This window comes from Salmo salar, chromosome 22, assembly GCF_965601325.2.
Source record: "Salmo salar chromosome 22, fSalSal1, whole genome shotgun sequence".
Lineage (NCBI taxonomy): Eukaryota > Metazoa > Chordata > Actinopteri > Salmoniformes > Salmonidae > Salmo > Salmo salar.
Genome location: NC_138312.1, coordinates 19,327,071 through 19,350,591, shown reverse-complemented (window position 1 = coordinate 19,350,591; position 23,521 = coordinate 19,327,071). Strand labels below are relative to the sequence as shown.

The window sequence follows — 23,521 nt, the reverse complement described above, 5'->3', positions numbered from 1 at the left end:
GTGCCTGCGCGCATGTTTATGTTGAGGGGAAATAAAATCTCTCAAAGGTTAATATTCTTGTGATTTATTCATGCTTATTAATATGAAAAAAAGCCAAGTGCCTTCTATCAGTTGAAGATACAGACCAGCAGCAGTCACTGCAATAGAAAAGTGCATTCGCTTGTGGAGTGTTGCAAGCCATATAGACAAATGTAACAAAGTGCAAGTGATCATAGCCAAAATGTAGGACAACACAGCATTTCCTGTCCCAAAAGTCAACCGAGAGGAGTGACCTAACCAAAAGGTGTGTACCTGCCACTGTAACCATGACATCCAAGTGATGCAGCACTGTGCCGTGGTATTGGTCCTGCAGTTTGCCAGTACTCATTCCTTTTAGCAAACAGCAATTTTAGAGTGTCTCTCTGAGCAGAGCCCTGTTTGAATATCTTGACAATCCATTCTTCCTTTCCATGAAGTGATTACTTATCAGCCATCACTGGACATGTGCAAGCTATGTAGTATAGCATTACCTTTCACCTGTAAAATCGATTTAGATGGGTGATTACTTCAAGGAAGGGAGAAGGGAAAGATGCATGTTCATAGTATTGGGATAGATCACACAACAGTCTTGCCCATCACAGCAGTCTTGCCCATCACAGCAGTCTTGCCCATCACAGCAGTCTTGCCCATCACAGCAGTCTTGCCCATCACAGCAGTCTTGCCCATCAGGATGCTCTGTAGTTGTTTGATCTTTCCATCCTGTGGCAGTGGTGGCAGGCTCAGGTCTGCCCGGTCATCCTCATCCAGGAGCTGCTCGATGTAGCAGGAGGAGCCCAGGAGGACGTGGCCTGTGGCCTGCATGGAGAACAGGGTCCATCTCAGAACCTCCCTACAAGAACAGGGGAAAATATGTCAGACGAGAGTTGAAAAGGGAGGTTATCTTACTGGAAACTTTTGGAGTTTACCAGTAAACTACCAGAGGGGGAATTTTATCAGAAGACATTTAGTTGCCTTTTTAAGTACTTCAGATTATTACAGGTATCTGTAATTATCTCCGGCCCTCGGTGTGGCTTTATCACATGTAAAATATATTAAATAATAAAATAAGATTATTTAAAAATAAAAAAAGAATGGCAAACCTGTAAAACATTATAAATATAAACCGTCAAAATAGTGAATACCATTGGTGTTTAAACTGACTTGCCTAGTTAAATAAAATGAGGGTTTCAGCATGAATTATCCAATATATACAGATTCATTTTACAATGTCAATATGTATTTCTTGTAAATGTTTTGGTGCCAAACTGCTGGCAGTTGTGAAAGAAGTCAATAGTTGGAAGAGTTGCAGAGTTAATTGAAAATAATGCCATTGTTATTTTCTCTAGAACCATATTGTCTATCCACTAGAAACTCATTGACAATATGAACATAGATATAAAAAATTCAATAATATACAGTACCAGTCAAAAGTTGACACACCTACTAATTCAAGGGTTTTTCTTTATTTTTACTATTTTCTACATTGTAGAATAATAGTGAAGACATCAAAACTATTAAATAACACATATGGAATCATGTAGTAACCAAAAGTGTTGTTAGAGAAATCAAAATATATTTTAGATTATTCAAAGTAGCCACCCTTTGCCTTAATGACAGCTTTGCACACTCTTGGCATTCTCTCAACCACCTTCATGAGGTAGTCACCTGGAATGCATTTCAATTAACAGGTGTGCCTCGTTAAAAGTTAATTTGTGGAATTTCTTTCCTTCTTAATGCGTTTGAGCCAATCAGTTGTGTTGTGACAAGGTAGGGGTGGTATACAGAAGATAGCCCTATTTGGTAAAAGACCAAGTCCATATTATGGCAAGAACAGCTCAAATAACCAAAGAGAAACGACAGTCCATCATTATTTTAAGACATGAAAGTCAGTCAATGCGGATTATTTTTCCCCTTTCATTATTTTGATGTCTTCACTATTATTCTACAATGTAGAAAAGCAATGAGTAGGTGTGTCTGAAATTTAGACTGGTACTGTATATGAATACATATTACCAAAGTTACCATAGATGGATGATCTGTTAATCATCAAAATTACAGAAGATTCCGGTAACATTGGTTAATTCCTGGCACCTTTGCAACCCTATGTCAGACAGATACCTGTACTGTAGATAGTGATCAGACAGACATAATATGAACATATAGTCAGGAAGATAGGGAAACGCTGACAGTGCAGGGCTGGAACCTGCATCTCCCTAATCTCTCTCTCCTAGTTGAGATACAAGTTTCATTCTCTCAAGTGACTTTTCAAAGAGAAAAATATGAGCAGAAAATGAAATCTAGAAACCTGTTATTTGTTGATTCTGCACAATTTAATCCTAGTTGTCACAACCGCTCAGCTAAAGCCGAAAATCAGCCGCTCTCAGCACGTATGACATAACCTTCCTAAATGTATCTGAACATACAGTGCCTACAGAAAGTATTCACACCCCTCAACTTTTTCCACATTTTGTTGTGTTACAGCCTAAATGTAAGATTTAGTGTCACTGATCTGCACACAACATCCCATAATGTCAAAGTGGATTTTTTTTAGATATTTTTTTTTTTTATTGTTTACAAATTAATAAAAAAAACGTAAAGCTATAATGTCTTGAGTCAATAAGTATTCAACCCGTTTGTTATGGGAAGCCTAAATAAATTCAGGAGTAAAAATGTGCTTAACAAGTCACTTAAGTTGCAGTGACTCACTGTGGGCAATAATAGTGTTCAACATGATTTTTGGATGACTTCCCCAACTCTGTATCCAACACATACAATTATCTGTAAGGTCCCTCAGTCAAACAAGCACAGATTCAACCACAAAGACCAGGGATGTTTTCCAATTGTTTGCAAAGGGCAAATATTGGTAGATGGGTAAAAAAAGAAGGACAATATCCCTTTGAGAATGGTGAAATTATTAATTGGATGTGTATCATTACACCCAGTCACTACAAAGATACAGGTGCTCTTTCTAACTCAGTTGCCAGAGAGGAAGGAAACCACTCAGGGATTTCACCATGAAGCCAATGGTGATTTTAAAACAGTTACAGAGTTTAATAGCTGTGACAGGAGAAAACTGAAGATGTAGTTACTCCACAATACTAAGAAGGAAGCCTGTATAGAAGGAAGCCTGTACAGAATACAAATATTCCAAAACATGCATCCTGTCCAAAACATGCATCCAAAAAGGCACTAAAGTAAAACTGCAAAAAAATGTGGCAAAGAACTGAACTTTTTGTCCTGAATACAAAACGTTATGTTCAGGGCAAATCCAATACAACAAATCACTGAGTATCACTCTTCATATTTTCAAACATGGTGGTGGCTGCATCATGTTATGGGTATCCTTATCATCGGCAAGGACGAGGGAGTCTTTTAGGATACAAATTAACTTAATAAAGTTAAGCACAGGCAAAATCCTAGAGCAAAACAGTCTGCTTTCCAACAGATCGGCATGAAAATCTATGGGAAGACTTGAAAATGGCTGTCTAGCAATGGTCAACAACCAACAGGACAGAGCTTGAAGAATCTTTTAAAGAATAATGGTCAAATATTGTATAATCCAGTTGTGCAAAGCGCTTAGAGACTTACCCAAAAAGACTCACAGCTGTATTCGCTGCCTAAGGTGGTTCTAACATGCATTGACTCCACAGGAGGTTGGTGGCACCTTAATTAGGGAGGACGGGCTTGTGGTAATGACTGGAGCGGAATGGTATCAAATACATCAAACACATAGAAACCATGTGTTTGATGCCATTCCATTTGCTCTGTTCCGGCCATTATTATGAGCTGTTCTCCCCTCCTGTCATTGACTCAGAGGGTTGAATACTTATCTAATCAAGCTATATTCGTTTTTTATTTTCCATCAAAAAAATGTAAAATGTTAGAATTTTTCTTCTACTTTGAAATAATAGTATTTTGTGTCGATAGTTGACCAAAAAAATTACAATTAAATCCAACAAAATGTAATAAAGGTCAAGGGGTGTGAATACTTTCTGAAGGCACTGTATCAACTCAACCTCCTCCTAAATCTTACAAACTCACCTTTAAGTACCCACGTCAACACACAGAGAGAGATTACTCACTTCAGCATCTTCTTGGCAGCGTAGCAGCGCACATCATAGGACACAGAGTAGGTGCCATACAGGGTGGCCTTCACATTCAGACAGCCAATGAAATCCTGAGGGTTGTTCTTGTATAGGTCAAAGGTTATTCTAGCCACATCTTTCCTGCGCTGGGGTTTGAGCTCATTCTGCATTCGGGGATGAGTGTTCTGGGAGCCGAAAGGTGGAGAGAGAGGGAGGGATATGAGACAGAGGAGAAACAAGAGCAAATCAATTTTCCCCAGTTAACACAAATTAAGTCTAGTCTCCTACAGCTTATTTATGGGAAAATCAAATTGAATGTGAAGGAAAACTGCATATATAACCTCTGACACTTAGTGTCTGTCAAACTAAGATTGATGAACGCAAGACTAGCTAGCCCCCCCCCTACACGCTCCCCTTCCTCCCCTCCACCCAAGAGCTCCAGTCATCTGCAAAGGAAGCTAACAAGCATTGGAATACAGATTAATTCATTCTGAACAGTGGAAGGACAACAGGAGAGGAAATGGTATTATGTTAATGAGACACGCTCAGCATGACAGGAGCCAAGTAAACACACAGGGTGATGCCATTCAGGTGGCAGAACATAATTTAATGAATATGGAAATGACCTGTTTTGGACAAACAAACACCCCTCAACTCTGACTTAAATGGTGCTTTAATTGAGGCCAAAAGTGTGAGGTAACTAAATGAGGGGGTTATGATTTGCCATATATGTCAGACATGCTTTCACTCAAGTCTTCGCCCAGAATAAGAAGGCTTTTGCATTTATCTGAATGGAATCATTTGCTTACTCTATATTCAATTCCAAAAGTTCAGGTCATTCATATACAATACGGGAGTAGATTTTGTTGTTCATCCCATCTTATCTAAAAAGGCAGGCTATACAACTGCATCTTCATCTGAGAACACGTCGGCACCGATGACGAAAATACACAGAAGTCAAGCCTCTTCACCATTCTACCAGAGTGACCCTGTGTAATGGCGCCACCCAGTGGACTCTGTGGTAAGAAGGTCATGCATATGTCACCCTACCAACCTGTGGAGGTGTCCACTGCTGCCCCTTCTCCAGGACCATGAGGACAGCGTTGTCTTGCAGGGTCAGGAAGAACTCCTCCGTATCTACCCCCGTCCCGTCTTCATCCAGAACCAGGGCACTGACGCAGGACACGTGCAGAGAGTCCATGGCCTGAGAGGGAACAAACTACCCATTAGCCTGGAAGAGACAGAGTCCAGTCATTAGGGACTACAGAATCATTCCCCCTCTCAGAAGTAGTTACTTAGCCACTCCATTCTCTTGCGCGTCATAGATTTCTACAGTGAATAATACAAAATGGCGAGTGTTAAAAAAAGATAGCCTATCTCTGCTGAGTAGATAACACATGATATTGAAACTTTTCAGGAACTATCATTATGTTCGGATTAAGTGAAACTTTTCAAAGACATGCGTAAGACAGCAGTATTGTCACAGTTGGAGAACCAGAACAGAGACAATTGTCAGTATGTGCATGTGAGCACATACTCCAGCATGCAAGCATGAGGAAAACCGTTAGTTCTTTCTGCTTCCCTTTGAAAGCCTCCGACTCACCCATCCTTTCATTCCTTTATCCATCTCTGAGTCACATTGTTCACTGGATTGAATTTATGATGCCATAAATAAGTAGAGTATGTAACCAGAGTCCCTCTTCTCCCTCACTCATACACTACTCTTCTCTCATTCAAACTCACTGAAGTTAGAGGCTTATATATCCCTCACTAACTTTTAGCATCAGCTGTCAGAGCAGCTTACCGATCGCTGTATCTGTAAATAGCCCATCCAATCAACTACCTACCTCATCCCCATATTTGTTTTTCTGCACACCAGTATTTCTACTTGCACATCCTCATCTGCACATATATCACTCCAGTGTAAATTGCTAAATTGTAATTACTTCCCCACTATTGGCCTATTTATTGCCTCACCTCCTTACTTCATTTGCACACACTGTATACAGCTTTTTCTATTGTGTTATTGACTGTACATTTGTTTATCCCATGTGTAACTCTGTGTTGTTGTTTTTGTCGCACTGCTTTGCTTTATCTTGGCCAGGTCGCAGTTGTAAATGACAACTTGTTCTCAACTGGCCTACCTGGTTAAATAAAGGTTAAATATAAAAACTTTTTTCTTCTTCCTTTTACTTGTACTCCTCCCTCAAGCACCCTCTTCCTTCTCCTTCATCCCTCCCTCTTCCTCCACCGTTCTCCTCACTTTGTTGAGTAGGTCTCGTAGCCCATCAGCCATGATTCCCTTCTTAACGCTGCGGTCTGCACTGGTGACCCGGAAGGGCTTAGGTCGAGGAGTCCCGACAAGGAGCTGCTGGGTCATGGAGGCACTGGCTGATACGCTGGCTGTCACACACCTGGTGGAGATACATATGCAGACACAAAGACTCAAATTATGTCAAATCTATTGGAAAACGATGCTAACTTTGACTATGACTTATGTCCTACGATGTCAAAATAAATTCCCTTAGTGCTGCGGCATCAGGCTCTTACTTGGAGAGTGAGGCAGGGGACAGGAGACTGAGGGACTTCATGGCATAATCCATCCTTTGGATCCTCGGCTAACAGCGCCTGGGGATTCACCAATGTCGTCTTTATTGCTGCAGTTACAACATATCACCAGCAGGTGATGCCATCGCCACACTGACTGAACACGGTACTGGTGGAATTCTTTTTACCAAAAAGTATTTCGTATGATAGAAACATGACCGACATGGACACACAAGCAAGCCACGACTACAGCTCCAAACAGTAATATTGCTGGAGAGAAAAGGCAACCCTTGACAGCTCGCTAACAGACACAACAGATACTCGAGATGTCAGCTACCATAATGTAATTTACCACAGCTAGCACTTCATTAAACTGTAATGGTCTCGTGACTATTACCCATCTGTCCTCAACGAAAAAAGTTATAAAAATTAGTGTAAAGTAATTCTACAAAATGAAAACACTTTTTGCTAATGACATCTTGAAACATTAATCCCTAAAAATGTGACAGAAAACAGAGCGGACAGTTGTGACACTAAATCTCTGGTCTGTATTGAGTTTGGGTTACCTTCTTTGGCTTGCTCTCCCGTCTCTGTGAAACAAAGGTCCAATTTCTAAATCGCTAAATCGATGGAGCCTTGATTTCTCCCTGTCGTCTCTTTTTTACTCCCTCTCTCTCTCTCTTGCATCACTTGTTCTTTCACCTTTGTTCTAATCTGTCGACTGTATGCAGTCATTTATATTGAGCAACTCTCTACACCCTCCCACTATCCCGCCCCTTGCCCCTATACTGTAATACCCTGCAATCTGATGTGTGTCACTCCTATTCTCTATGTGGTCTTTCTACTTTATGCTTGAAACTTTGACGTGAATGAGTGAATTTCCATGCACTTAAACACAGGGCAGATATAGCTGGCCTTGCCAGTAAAAAGAACAGAAGCCACTTCTTAAATCGACACAGTGTGGGTCTGTCCTCTGATATAGCCCCAAAGCATTTTGTCTGATCAAACTTGATTACCAGTCTAAGACACACAATGAGTAAGTGAAGCTGTGGTATAGGGCAACACTATAAAGTCACTCTATAAAGTTTCCAAAAATAAAAACATGACAAATCCCAGTGCTGTAAATCAATAGATGCCAACAGTAGTGGGGCCAACTGATATGAGTCCATCAGTAGGCCCACAACCTTGCTGTTGTTATCTGACCAATGTATCACACACGTCACTCAGTGTTTCGCGTCAGATGGCCGCCTGCACGGACTTCTGGCCTTGTCACCTTAGAATGACGCCATCTGACAGAACACAATGACACGTCAATTGAATTATACATCATAGGGAGTGCCCTGCACTTTCAACCTAATCACACCACCCACATTGCAAAACCCAGGTCAGATTTAGCTCTAGATGGTATTGTGTAGACTCTATGGGTCGTAATTCAACTGTGGTAAATCAAAAAGACGCAAAGTATGTAGACAGGATTCATCTGACTCAAACTGGGGCGTGACAAAACAAAACCATTAATTCAATCACAGATCATCTTCAAACCCCTCATTATTGAGTCTGATCAGATCTGAGCTAAAAATGGGTCATCCCCAACCGAGAATAGCAGCACATACTAGCAGTGGCGTTTTTGGGGCAGCCACTGATGTACACACTTGTCCTTTGACCTCATATCTGGTGTGGTCCAATGAAACCTCAGGGTCACTGGGGATGGAGGGACCGCCTTGGCTTTCACGTGTTGAGGGACTGAAGAGACATTTTACAGAACACAGTGTCAAGACCTCCTGCAGTCCTTTAGCTTGGTGAGAAATTACTGGACTCTTTCACAATTTGCTCTCTCTTGCCAGTTATTTCACACACTGTCTGTGACCCTCTAGCTTTTACACACAGAAATTCCCCACAACAATACAGAGCATTCACAAGCACACTCGACCACAAGAACATTTAGAACAAACATACACACTGAAATGAAAACACAATTCAACTGCATCTCAAATCGAAAACACACACACACCACACACACACACACACACACACACACACACACACACACACACACACACACACACACACACACACACACACACACACACACACACACAGCTTTGTACGCTCAGCCAAATAATGAAAGTACATAAATGGATTAGGGACAGAGAGGATTGCAGGAGAGTATGATAAAATGCTTAAGTTAATTGAGATGACAATGTCCTGCTGTTTATGCTGATGTGCTGTTACAACACACACCTCGTTACACAAGCCAGAGGCACATTGTTAAACAGTGGCAGGATCATCTTCACTATAAACCCTGACTCAGTAATACAGCTAGGGTAACTCGGGTCACAACCTCACAGTACCAAGTTACCACTTACCACCTCAGCCTTCTTGCACTGGGTCAAAATAGGTCAAGTGCCAGGGTCAGGACTAGCCCTTGATCATGCCTCTCAGTTCCATTACCTTACACCTAAGTGTCATTGGACGAAGGCGTCTTCTGTACGAGGGAGTTTTGTTAAGAGCTCCAACGCTCGGTCTGAACATTAACACACATCGCTTGCGGTACAGTTTTGGAAGCATAAGGACCTTATCTTTCATATCAGCAAGAAATTATTTTCAAAAAAAAGAAAATTGTCAATTATACACCTTTATAGGGTTAGTGTTCCCACACGGCCATATCACAGCGCAGAGGGACCAACTGTGCTAATTAGCTATCTAGCATGCTCTGAACACCTGTGTGTTCAGCTGCAACTGTGAAGCCGGTTAAAACAGTGTACATACAGTAAGTGTGTATTCTGCATCTGTGAAATGATTTCGATGTGATATGAAAGTAAAGGGCTTTATGTTTCTAGAACCATAATGCAATTGAGATTTAATTCACATTTATATGGAGTATTTGGCTGCTAGAACCAGTCCACCTCTGAAAAGAACATAAGGTTCTTGGACCTTGAGGAGTAACGGTAACCTTGGGCTCCTTAAGAGTACATCTTGGGCTAGGTCAGGAATAGTCAAAGCTCAACAACCTAGGCTACTGTACATTAGAATATGTGCAGATTTAATCTGCACAATAACACACATTTCATGATATGCAATGTCAAACTCAGGACCATGTCCATTCTATTCTATCAGTGCAACACCAAGTACCTGCTATATTAGGGCTACTATTGAGAAGTCTTCAATTAATTATTTGAATGTCAGGGGCAGATGTAAATCACAAACTTACTTTTTGGTATTCCTCTGAGTCAAAAAGCATCTCCTTATGCCTGTCTGCAGAGTGTCATCCACCTGGCTATTATTGGCAGCACCTGTTTTAATCACATGATAAAACTAAATTAGAGCTACTGTGCTGAACATAGGCTATAAACACTGAAATACATTAAATGTGTTCTTAATAAGTTTGACAGGACCAGAGGAAGTATCCGTGAAAATGATTCTGGTATTTTAATAAATGGTTTATTAATTACTTCGTCCAACTTTGTGTGAATAACGACATCATGTGGACAAATGTCAAATTAATTTCCAACACCCGTGAGGCTGCTCTCGGTCGAGGCGCTGAACTGGCTTATCGTCTAATGATTCCCGAGGCCGTCGGCGCCATCAGAAAGGTATTCAATCTCAAGTATGATCTGTTTAATTCACTATAGTTTATAACCGCTCTGATGCACCTCAGACCGCTTCGGGGTAGTAAACAATGAGCTACAATAAGTTGTCAACTACGGTCTCGGTTACGCAGGAAAGTGACCAAAAATTAGGCCCCAGGGTTCAGTGACTCATCTGTATTTTCTTTTCAAATATCCGTTTCTATATCTAAAAATAGCTCTTAACTTGTTTTGTCAATGTTGGTAGTGTAGTAGACTACACATGACAACAGAAACCAAAAGGGGAGTGATAGCCTACATTTGGGCAAGGACAGTTGGCTCATTATAGGCATTTCTTTTATTCTTCAAAAATGTATGTAGGTATCATACAGATTGTGCTTTTTAATCAATGATAAAATGCTGCACATAATGAACATCGTATATTGAAAGAACATTATACTATACACTACTTCTGTATAGCCTATGGTAGGGTGTGTGTGTGTGTGTGTGTGTGTGTGTAGCAGACCTTTATTGAACAATTAAGGCATTTGCTATATTTCCTTCATAAGCATATGCTTTGATGAACATCATGGTATTGTAATTTCACACCATAATCTCAGACATTTTGTAGTCTATACATTAACTCACTCCATCCAGTACTAATGTTTCTTTGTAATCATTTGCTCATGTATCTGAGTTTAGTGATGGTGTGCGATGTAAAAAAATAACTGTCAGAATTGCTGCTTAAAGAAGCAATCAGCAATTGCTACATCTATTTTGGGATTTATAAATTAATGACATGCACCCCAAAAATCAGAGGGGGCAAAAAGTATGTGAGGATGGCTGGGGAATGGTCCTGAGTTGGGGCTAGGCCCCCATCCATAAATTGGACAATTTTAGCATTTTTCAAACACCTGAAAAACTTTTTTTCTGGCAATTTAGAGCCATAATCATTATGCTTAAATATATGCAGAAAAAAATATACATATTTTTAAAATATCTCTTGAGCTTTTTAAAGAAACTAAATGTTTCTTTGCATCTCTGCTAAATTCTGGGTAAAAGGTTGAAAGGAATATTAGTTTTATTATGTAGGTCTACATTTATAAATTGCTTGCTTTTCTCAAGTCTACCAACCTTGCCAGCAGGCATGCCAGCTAAGATAGTTAGACAAGCTAGCTCGTCCAACTTAATTGATGACTTGAAATGGCTTCTTGATACCTAGTTATGAGGCTGGGAGATTGGGAACCTATCTGGGCTAGCTAAACTCATCTTCATAAAATTGCTAGTTGGCTAGTAGTATTACAGAGCAACAACAACTATATATATATATATATATATATTTACAGTATTTTAATAAAAAATGTGTAAACAGGACAAATCTGAGGGGTGACGTGACCCTATGGGCATGACACCTCTGTATGTACCCAATGATTCTTGAATAATGTAACTTAATGCCTCATTGTCATACCCCTTCAGAACCTTAAATATAAGCTTGTTTTACTCCTATATATTTTTTTAACAAAGTTAACAAACACTATATAGCCTCAAAACATGGTTAAAACTATACTTTTGATATCATGGATGGTCAGTCTATACACTTTTTACCAAAAGGGGCAGTTAGTCACTTTGTTATTGTTTCTACTGCTGATTTCCACTTTAATTATCCAACTCACTTGGGATCAGGGCCATAGCAGAGGGTCTGAAAAAAAGTATTATAATATCCACAAAATTTTAAGCTCATTTACTGCATTTCTATACAATTAAAAACCACTAAAATGCTATTTGGAGAACAGCAAAAATGAACCCAGCCGTTATCACATTGGATGCTTAGGTGACCTCACTCGATCTACAAACACATTGGCTATTAGCCATACAATCAGCTGCTACACATTAACTCACACTAACTCAGAACCAGGATTAAAGACTGTAATTGAATACTTAGAGGGATCTGTTAGCAGAAAAAAAATGTATTAACAAAATGTAAACAAATACGTTTGCTTTACAGAAATGTTTTGTTGTTGCAGTTTTCCTGCTCATTTCCTGCATTCTACACATTTGCCATGACCTATGCCATGTTAATATATCAGAGTGAGAATGACTAACAAATTCAGTGGGGGCCTCCTGGATGTCAGGGCCCCTGGGTACGTACCCTGAGTGCCCGGTCGGTAATTTGGCCATGACTACTACAAGTTCAGATAGCTGGCTAGATTAACTAAACCAATTTACCAATCTACATTTTTTTTTTTTACTGACATGGGTAATTGTGTGAGTGACGTATAACACGGTTTCACTGACGCACAGGCATGTTTCGAACTCTGAACATGAAGTTAAGACTTTGACTAAAAATATTTATATTTTTACATTCGAAAAAATGACAGATATCCCAACCTCTGTGTTCTCATATGTAGCTACTGCCCTGACTGGGATCAAGTATAAATCAACTAGATGGAGGATCTCTAAAACAGGGGCCTCTGTTTGTCTCAGAGGTCAATTTCCTCCCTGTACCATTGTCCTGTTGTCAAAGACCCGTTGGGAATGACGCAGGGTGATATTGCTTATTCCTTAGTGCTTCATTGGTTACTGATGCTTGAAATGAAGAAACACCTCTGACGTCAGTGCACATTAAGCAAGCAGTACACAGAAATGAGGTTATGTGATCAGATTTTATTTTGCAACCTTTCCTTACATTGTTACACATACAAACACAATAAACAGAATTCAAATGGTTCCCTACCTATTACAATGTCATGAGACCATCTGCCTATAAATGATTATTTATGCTCACTGTAGCGGAGACAAAAGACCAGCTTCATCTTATATTTGATCAGTGACATTTATCTGGCAAAATGTGTCATTCTTTTTACATAATGTTTTAGTACAGGCAGTCAGTGGAACTTTTTGGCATAAAATGAGGTAAGAATTATGCAATGGAAATATAAAACAGATAAAGGGCAACACTTATTAAAGACTTCAAGTTGTCTTTTCCTCTAATAACAACACTTGTTTCTCCATGACCTATCCATCCCTCAACCTGGTGTTGTAAACCCACAACCCTGGTGAGGTGAGAATTGTCCTCCTAGCCTTTGCCAATGTGACCCCAGCCCTTATTTCCTTTTGCCGATGCGTGCCATCAGCTCTGCATTGGCAGCAGCCTTGGCTCTCATGTCGTGGTTCTTGGCCAGGTTTATGAGGACACTGAGGATGCTGGTGGGCACGTCCAGGGACAAGGCAAAGCGGGACCCTTGCTGGGCTCTCTTGGGGACCTGGGAGGCCGGGCGTGGGGCTCTGGTCTCCCGCAGGGTTGGGTGAAACTCTAGGGGGAGCAGGGAGCCCAGAATGCCACTGCGGTTTACGATGTTGACAGCCAACAGGTCACTTTCTGTGTCTTCTTCTCCCAGCTTGGCACTGGCAGGGCCCATCCTTTGGCACAGGCTGCACAATGGCAGCAACAGAGCCAGGCTCAGACACAGACGCATGCCTCGCATGGTAAGCACAGTTGATCTGAAGTAGGAAAGGTGGAAAGGAAGACGGTCAATAACTCAATCTCATGCTTTAGAGTGAGAATTGTCCTACAATTTTGAGGCATTTGTTAATTTGTTCTAAATTTACCATGGTCCTTGTAATGATGGTAAGGCACACCATGAATGTTTTCTCCATGCTATGTAGTTATCACAAATAATGGTTACCCACTGGGATGTATTTACATATCAGTGGTCCTAACGGACGCATAAACTTCCAAACATGGTTGAATTAGTGAAGAAATGTAGCTTTGGTCTTCAAACTCTATTTCTGGAGTACATCAGACCATTCAACACCTGTTCAATTGATAATTAAAGTCATTCTGGTTCCTTAGAATTATTTTTACAATCACATTTACTGTGTAAGTTGTGGTTCATCCTTGGAAAGTATAAAACACAATGCAAGCATCAGTAATAGGGACTTACACAATGTCCTGGCTTAGAAGTAGTAAGGTCCCCGAAAGCCACCTCTTAGATGCAGGGTGGTGGCAAAGTATTGTTTTTTTTTGTTTCCCTCTGTCCTCTTCTGGTTCTCTCAGTATCTCTGTCAGTTTTGCCCAGCAAAGTAGAGGAGCAACCACTGTAATGCAAGCACAGATTTTCAACTGGACTTCTCTCTTGTTACCCAAGACTATCTTCCTCCCTCTCTATCGTCCACGTGTCACTGCACCGTCACATCCAGCTTTCCCCCTACTCTCTGTTTATCTTGTACATCTCTCCGTCCATTGCCCTCCCGTCTCATTTCCTTTTCTGCCACGGTTTGATATCATCCTCTTAGTCTAACAATAACGTGATGGTAATTGCATTTTTTTTGCTCCGTCTTGATTGGATATCACCCCCACCACTACTCTAAAAATACTGTATATTTATCTCTCACACAAAGATAATAAACATGTTATCTCATGCTTTAGACAGAGATGCTAAATTAGTAATCATTTGGTGGGTGCTTATATTTGTCCTATTTCAGACATGTACAAGTGTGTATTATACGATGTTAAAATACCATAATCATTTTTGTGTTCATTTTTAGGGTTACTCTCTCTGGTCCTGTCAAAACTACTATGAACACAAATGTGTTTTTTGCATATCCCAACTGCCCCTGAGACACCCTTGGCGAGTTGGGTCAGCCATCAACGGTGACCCTGGAGCGATTAGGGTCTTTCTCAATGGCACATCGACAGATTTTTCACCTTGTCTGTTCAGGGATTCAAACTAGCGACCTTTCAGTTACTGGTCCAACGCTCTAACCACCCACATATATATTTATACACTGCTCAAAAAAATAAAGGGAACACTTAAACAACACAATGTAACTCCAAGTCAATCACACTTCTGTGACCACAGACCACTTCTCAGTTCCTATGCTTCCTGGCTGATGTTTTGGTCACTTTTGAATGCTGGCGGTGCTTTCACTCTAGTGGTAGCATGAGACGGAGTCTACAACCCACACAAGTGGCTCAGGTAGTGTAGCTCATCCAGGATGGCACATCAATGCGAGCTGTGGCAAGAAGGTTTGCTGTGTCTGTCAGCGTAGTGTCCAGAGCATGGAGGCGCTACCAGGAGACAGGCCAGTACATCAGGAGACGTGGAGGAGGCTGTAGGAGGGAAACAACCCAGCAGCAGGACCGCTACCTCCGCCTTTGTGCAAGGAAGAGCAGGAGAAGCACTGCCAGAGCCCTGCAAAATGACCTCTAGCAGGCCACAAATGTGCATGTGTCTGTTCAAACGGTCAGAAACAGACTCCATGAGGGTGGTATGAGGGCCCGACGTCCACAGGTTGGGGTTGTGCTTACAGCCCAACACCGTGCAGGACGTTTGGCATTTGCCAGAGGACACCAAGATTGGCAAATTCGCCACTGGCGCCCTGTGCTCTTCACAGATGAAAGCAGGTTCACACTGAGCACGTGTGACAGACGTGACAGAGTCTGGAGACGCCGTGGAGAACGTTCTGCTGCCTGCAACATCCTCCAGCATGACCGGTTTGGCGGTGGGTCAGTCATGGTGTGGGGTGGCATTTCTTTGGGGGGCCGCACAGCCCTCCATGTGCTCGCCAGAGGTAGCCTGACTGCCATTAGGTACCGAGATGAGATCCTCAGACCCCTTGTGAGACCCCTCATATGCTGGTGCGGTTGGCCCTGGGTTCCTCCTAATGCAAGACAATTCTAGACCTCATGTGGCTGGAGTGTGTCAGCAGTTCCTGCAAGAGGAAGGCATTGATGCTATGGACTGGCCCGCCCATTCCCCAGACCTGAATCCAATTGAGCACATCTGGGACATCATGTCTCGCTCCATCCACCAACGCCACGTTGCACCACAGACTGTCCAGGAGTTGGCGGATGCTTTAGTCCAGGTCTGGGAGGAGATCCCTCAGGAGACCATCCGCCACCTCATCAGGAGCATGCTCAGGCGTTGTAGGGAGGTCATACAGGCACGTGGAGGCCACACACACTACTGAGCCTCATTTTGACTTGTTTTAAGGACTTTACATCAAAGTTGGATCAGCCTGTAGTGTGGTTTTCCACTTTAATTTTGAGTGTGTCTCCAAATCCAGACCTCCATGGGTTGATAAATTGGATTTCCATTGATTATTTTTGTGTGATTTTGTTGTCAGCACATCCAACTATGTAAAGAAAAAAGTATTTAATGAGATTATTTCATTCATTCAGATCTAGGATGTGTTATTTTAGTGTTCCCTTTATTTTTTTGAGCAGTGTATATATATTTTTTATCAGTATGACAAAAGAAAGACCATATGCAGACAAAAAAAAAATGCTTTGTACACTGAAGTTGACCAAGTGTCTTTTCTTTATGATACAACATTTCACCATCCTCAAACAATGGGTCCACAGGTATCAAGTAACAACACTATGGAACCCTGACCTGTTCACCGGACATGCTACCGTGTCCCGGACCTGCTGTTTTTTGACTCTCTCCCTCTCTACCGCACCTGCTGTCTCGACCTCTGAATGCTTGGCTATGAAAGGTCAACTGATATTGACCTGTTGCATCCTCTACAGCCTCTGTGATTTATTATTTCACTCTGCTGGTCATCTATGAACATTTGAACATCTTGAAGAACGATCTGTTCTTTAATGGCCATGTATGTTTCTCTCCACCCAGCAAAGCCAGAATAGGCCTGGCCACCCCTCAGAGCCTGGTTCCTCTCTAGGTTTCTTCCTAGGTTCCTGCCGTTCTATGGAGTTTTTCCTAGCCACTGTGGTTCTACATCTGTATTGCTTGCTCTTTGGCATTTTAGGCTGGGTTTCTGTATGACCACTTTGTGACATTTGCTGGTGTATAAAGGGCTTTGTAAATAAATTTGATTTTAACTATGGTCTTTGAAAAGAGAATCAAACACTGAAAGATGAATGCAGATCTCTATCTCTGATTTTGAAGTTATCATGATTAACGTTTTACCTATGTGATAAACTTAAACTTCCACTCTGAAAATAAGATAAAGTTCTTCTACTCAGATCAGATTGACTTCACATCGAGGGCCATTCGACTGTCACAGCACTTTGCCACTCAAGATCATCGTGTCCTTGAGTACTGTGACCGCAAAGCCATTCTACTGACAGATTCCTTCTGTCAATCCTGCCAACAGTAAACTGGAGGGTGTATGCGACCTAGGGTTTCACTGTAACTGAGTTAATCAATCCAACAATGAGATCAACTGATCAATGACATACAGTATAGTCACATCCAAAATAATTGGCGCCCTTGTTAAAGGTGAGCAAAAATGACGTAGTAAAATTAGTAGCAGATAGATATATTTTATGCAATAGTATTTAATACTACAATAATGTCTCAGAGAAATACTTTTTGTTTAACATGTTAAAAATAAAACACCAAAGATGGGTGTCAATGAATGGCACACGTAACAATTCTTATGAATGAAATCAAACACAATTTTATCTGCATTCATTTTCTACTTTTTAAGTTAATCTCAATTTAAGAAACTGTATTGTGAACTTTCATGGTTCCTGTTTCACTGAGGTATAAAAATGAGGTAACACACATGTAAAATCCATTTGTCATCCATCACAATGGAAAAAGGCAAAGAACTCACAGATGAAAAGAGATAATGGTTGTTGACATTCATAATTCAGACAAAGGGTACAAAAGATTAAATAAAACTTATATACCACTATTAGGGCAACAATTTAAGACGTTTAAAACCACTGGAACAGGGAGAAGGATGCTTCAAAGGGTTAATAAAAGACTAAGGGCCTCCGAGAATTACAGAACTTACAGTCACATTCCTGAGTCTCCAAATCTACAATTAGATGCCACCTCCATGCCAATTGGCAAAATGGAAGGGTTGCCATAAAAAAGTATTCATTGAGCAACCAACAAATTAAATGCCTGGACTTTGCTAAACAGCATTGGCACCATTGCTATGGTCAAATGAGAAGTGGTCTTTGGCCATGCAAATCAATGTTGGGTTTGGCGTCGAAAGAAGGATGCATGCAGAAAAGAACATCCTACTGTATCTACTGTAAAACATGGATATTTGATGTTATGGGGCTGTTTTGCTTCCCCTGGTCCTGCGGCCCTTGTTAAGGTCAACGGCATCATGAACTCTACCTAGTACCAGCACATTTTAGCCAAAAACCTGGTTGACTCTGCCAGGAGGCTGAAACCTGGTCGCAAGGGGATCTTTCAGCAAGACCATGACCCGAAGCACACTCAAAATCCACAAAGAAATGGTTAATTGACAACAAAATGGCCATCTCAGTCTCCAGTCTTTGAAAACCTGTGGTTTGAATTAATAAGAGGACAGTCCATATGCTCAGACCGAAGGATATCAAGGATCTGGAAAGATTCTGTATGGAGAAATTATCTGTGATCCCTGCCAATGTGTTGTCCAATATCATAAAACATAGTCTAAGTGCTGTTATCCTCGCTCAAAGTATAAAAATTAGGATGTCAAAAATGTTGACCAATATCAGTTGGACTTTTTTTTATTACTTATTAAACAAAATATTTTTCTCTCAGCAATTGTATTAGTATATAAGAATATCATTATTTTGAGCATACAATATATATATATATATATATATATATATATATATATATATATATATATATATATATATATATATATATATATATATATATAGCATACGATATACACTGTGCATACAAAACATTAGGAACATCTTCCTAATACTGAGTTGCATAAGAAAGCTTTCCACAGGGATGCTGGCCCATGTTGACTCCAATGCTTCTCACAGTTGTGTCAAGTTGACTGGATGTCCTTTGAGTGGTGGATCATTCTTGATACACACGGTAAACTGTTGAGAATGAGCCCAGCAGCATTGCAGTTCTTGACACAAACCGGTGCGCCTGCCACCTACTACCATACCCCATTCAAAGGCACTTACATTATTTGTCTTTCCCATTCACCCTCTGAATGGCACATATACACAATTCATGTCTCAATTGTCTCAAATCCTTCTTTAACCTGTCTCATCCCCTTCATCTACACTGATTTGAAGTGGATTTCAACTGGATTTAACCAGCTTTCACCTGGATTCAGTCTGTCATGGAAAGTGTTCTTAATGTTTTCTATACTCCATGTATCTCAGTTTTTGTATTATTTATTTATTTATTTATTTATTTTATAGTGTCATTTTTTGTTCATCTTTATCAAGCGTGCCAACAATTTTGGATGTGACTGTATGTCTTGGGTGTGTGTTCAGTACGCGTTGACCCATTTATCATTGTCTTGAACTGCACCATTAAGGCTAGCTTGGGCCGTAGTTACAGGACACCGATGTCCAGTCCTCAGTAATCTTAAAAAAATAAATAGAATGTTTTGGAACTGTCTGGTCTTAACTTACTGTTGAGAGTTAGAATGGTAGAATACACCAGGTGCAATGTATAAACTTGGTTGTGCATCAGCAGTTTTCCTCTTGTTATAAGTCACACAATTAGCCCGTGTCAGTTACATTTTTTAGATTGGTAAATTGGTTTAGTTAGTCTAGCCAGCAATCTGAACTTGTAGTAATCATGGCCAAATTACCAAATGGGCATGCAGGGCACATGCCCAGGGGTCCTGGCCTCCATGGGAACACCATTGACTTTGTAAGTCATTCTCACTCAGATATCATATTAACATGGCAAAATGTGTAGAATTGCAAGAATTTTGCTTTAAAACTTTAAAAAAAAAAGTTTCCCCAAACCATGGCAAAATGTGTTAAATTACAGGAAATTTGCTGTAAAACTGGCCCCCCAAAAAATCTGTAAATCAAATGTATTTCTTTACCTTTTATTAATAAAATACTGCTTCTGCTAAGAGATCCCTTTGTGTACTAAATTATAGTTTTTAATCCTGGAGTTAAAGTGTAGTGGCTAATTGTATAGCTAATAGGCTTTGTGTTTGTAGATTGATAATGGCTGGGCTCATTTTTGCTTGTTTCTGCTCTTCTCCAAATAACATTTCTGAGTTTTTCAATTGTATAGAAATGCAGTAAATGAGCTTCAACTTTCTTAAAATGTATTGGATGGGGCTGCCTACCTCAAAAGGAGGAAAAAGGAAGACAAGCCTCTTTCGTTTCCTGTGTCACATCTAGCCCATCAAGACATTATCCTCATCTGACTAATGATAACCATGGTCTTACTTACACAGCCTGAGACAAGGGACTGGACCCTGAGGGCCACAGAGAGAAGGCCCCTTTTAGTCAGTGACCCTGTATGTAAACACAGAGTTGGGGGTCATGTACGCGTCATTCAGCATAGTCAGGTTAGTGGGGGACGATACATAAGCTATCCTCTCGGTAGCTACAGAAAGGAACAGCTTGAAATAGAGACGTCTTGAACGGCTGAAGGAATACCCAGTCTCCCCAGCAGACCCAGAATCATAGATGGAGCACAGATGATGATGAAGATCACTTTAATCATCAATCGTACACAAGGTCTAACCGAAGTTTGACTTCCGCTTTGTCCCAACTCCTCTGAAAGACACGCATACAGGTTGGAGCAGGGGACTGCCGCACTGGGGTCCCGTGGAGCAGTTGTTTTGGGGGTTGCTTTGCTCAAGGGCACAACGGCAGGCAATGGCATTTAGGATTTGATATCAGCAACCCTCTGGTTGCAAGCTCACTTCCTGACCAATTTGTACCATTCGAACTGGCAACCCTACGTTGAGTAAAAGTCTAAAACTATTTGGTTTTAAATATACTTAAGTATCAAAAGTAAATGTAATTGCTAAAATATACTTAAGTGTCAAAAGTAAAAGTATGAATCATTTTTAAGTCCTTATATTAAGCAAACCAGATGGCACAATTTTCTTGTGTGTGTGTGTGTGTGTGTGTGTGTGTGTGTGTGTGTGTGTGTGTGTGTGTGTGTGTGTGTGTGTGTGTGTGTGTGTGTGTGTGTGTGTGTGTGTGTGTGTGTGTGTGTGTGTGTGTGTGTGTGTGTGTGTGTGTGTGTGTGTGTGTGTGAATAGCCAGGGGCACATGGGATGACCAGGGATGTTCTCTTGATAATTGTGTGAATTGGACCATTTTCCTATCCTGCTAAGCATTCAAAATGTACTGAGTACTTTTCGGTCTTAGGGAAAATGTATGGAGTAAAAAGTACATTATTTTCTTCAGGAATGTAGTGAAGTAAAAGTTGTAAAAATATTTTTAAAAGTACAGATACCCCAAAAAATGACTTATGTAAAAATACACCACTGGCTACCTGCCGCCCTCATAAGGATGTGAGATGATGTCACACAGTCCATATGATACAGTAGCAGAGTTGTGTCCTTACACAAAGCTAGGGGTATGACATTGGTTCTTTAAATAGGCTTTATTCATATGCCAAACAAGATAACACCAATGAGCTGTCTCTCTGCCATTTGTCCACAATTAATTTATTTCTGTGTTCTGTTCCTGGTGATGACTGATTGGAAGAACATATTCACAGATTACATGTTGATATCGTTTTTTTTCAGGCATTAGGTTGCGTTGCGGTAAGGGTTCAGGTTTGGTTTAGCCATACAGCCAGTCATGTCTGTACAGTGAGAACAGGCAGATCAGTGATGTACCACACGCCCCCGCAAGTGGGGTGTGGTGGGGCACAGGCTCCAGTTGAATCCAGGTGAAAGCTATGATTCCGCCCCCTTAAATCCACTTCAATCAGTTCAGATAAAGAGGAGACAGGTTAAGGAAGGATTTTTATACCTTGAGACAATTGAGACATGGATTGTGTATGTGTATGTGTAGAATTGCAGACAATTTGCTTTAAAACAGCAACATTTCTTCTCAGCCTAATGGCAAAATGTGTAGAATAGCATTGAGATTAGCTATAAAACTGCATATTTTTCTCCTTCCCCTCCGGAAAAATGTGTCTAATTGTAGGAAGTTAGCCGTTTCCCTGCGCTTGTTTAGACCGCAAAACTGCAGTACGCCATTGAGGCAGATAGTAAATCTACTATCTTGAGAACAGGTAAATGGTCAAATAATAATATTATTATTATTATTATTATTATTGGTATGTTTAAAGGAAAGGGGGATAAGGGAGGTACATTTAGAGGGGGGGAGTTGAAGCACAAATAAAGGAAGAGGCGATGCGGTTAAGGGAGCGTGTTTGTGCCGTCAGTAAAAAAATAAATAATAATTGTACTGCATCAGGGTACATAAGGCATAGTCAACTCTGGTATCATCATAAAATAACATCTGGACCAAACATTTGTTAGTGAGTCAGTCTTTCACTGATGTGTAATGAGAATTCCTGTCCCCTGTAAAGCAGTTGTACTACAGTGACCTCTCCTGACATGTCTCCATCTATCTGATCCTGCCCAAGCTGATGGAGTTTGGGAGTTGTGTATGTATACATACATACATACATACATACATACATACATACATACATACATACATACATACATACATACATACATACATACTGAACAAAAATATAAACACAACATGTAAAGTGTTGGTTTCATGAGCTGAAATAAAAGATTCCAGAAATATTCCATATGCACAAAAAGCTTATTTCACAAAATACAGTTGCCAAAATTTCTTTGCATCCCTGTTAGTGATAATTGCTCATCTGACAGGTGTAGAATATCAATAAGCTGATTTAAACAGCATTATCATTACAGAGGTGCACCTTGTGCAGGGGACAATGAAAGGTCACTCTAAAATAAGCAGTTTTGTCATACAACATAATGCCACAGATGTCTCAAGTTTTGAGGGAGTGTGCAATTGGCATGTTAACTGCAGGAATGTCCACAAAAGCTGTTGCCAGAGAATTTGTGAATTTCTTAAACATAAGCCACCTCCAATATCGTTTTAGAGAATTTGGCAGTACGTCCAACCGGCCCCACAACAGCAGACCAGGTGTAACCACGCTAGCCCAGGACCTCCACATCCGGCTTCTTCACCTGTGGGATTGTCTGAGACCAGCCACCCGGACAGCTGATGAAACTGTGGGTTTGCAAAACCAAAGAATTTCTACACAAACTGTTAGAAACCATCTCAGGGAAGCTCATCTGCGTGCTCGTCGTCTTCACCAGCGTCCTAACCTGACTGCAGTTTGGCGTCGTAACCGACTTCAGTGGGCAAATGCTCACCTTCGATGGCCACTGGCATGCTGGAGACGTGTGCTCTTCACGGATGAATCCCGGGTTCAACTGTACCAGGCAGATGGCAGATGTGTATGGCGTTGTATGGGCGAGCTGTTTGCTGATGTCAACATTGTGATCAGAGTGCCACATGGTGGCAGTGGTGTTATGGTATGGGCAGGCATAAGCTACGGACAACAAACACAATTTAATTTTATCGATGGC

General features: G+C 40.8%; 2 protein-coding genes across 4 annotated transcripts; both read right to left on the bottom strand.

The window, feature by feature from the left end:
- Window positions 1-48: 48 nt before the first annotated feature.
- On the bottom strand, window positions 49-9,950 carry cidec (Cell death activator CIDE-3). Of its 3 annotated transcripts, none has more exons than XM_045705013.2 (6): window positions 9,862-9,950; window positions 6,654-6,731; window positions 6,367-6,517; window positions 5,158-5,307; window positions 4,101-4,288; window positions 49-868 (listed from the first exon to the last, which is right to left on the bottom strand). In XM_045705013.2, exons 2-6 carry the CDS (start codon window positions 6,704-6,706, stop codon window positions 595-597), a joined length of 816 nt encoding a protein of 271 aa, XP_045560969.2. In that variant the 5' UTR covers window positions 6,707-6,731; window positions 9,862-9,950; the 3' UTR covers window positions 49-594.
- Window positions 9,951-12,878: 2,928 nt separating this feature from the next.
- On the bottom strand, window positions 12,879-14,365 carry LOC145862665 (uncharacterized). Its single transcript, XM_082967788.1, has 2 exons — window positions 14,161-14,365; window positions 12,879-13,717 (listed from the first exon to the last, which is right to left on the bottom strand). The coding sequence occupies exon 2, from the start codon at window positions 13,699-13,701 to the stop codon at window positions 13,321-13,323; it is 381 nt and encodes a 126-aa protein (XP_082823914.1). The 5' UTR covers window positions 13,702-13,717; window positions 14,161-14,365; the 3' UTR covers window positions 12,879-13,320.
- Between the last annotated feature and the right edge of the window lie 9,156 nt (window positions 14,366-23,521).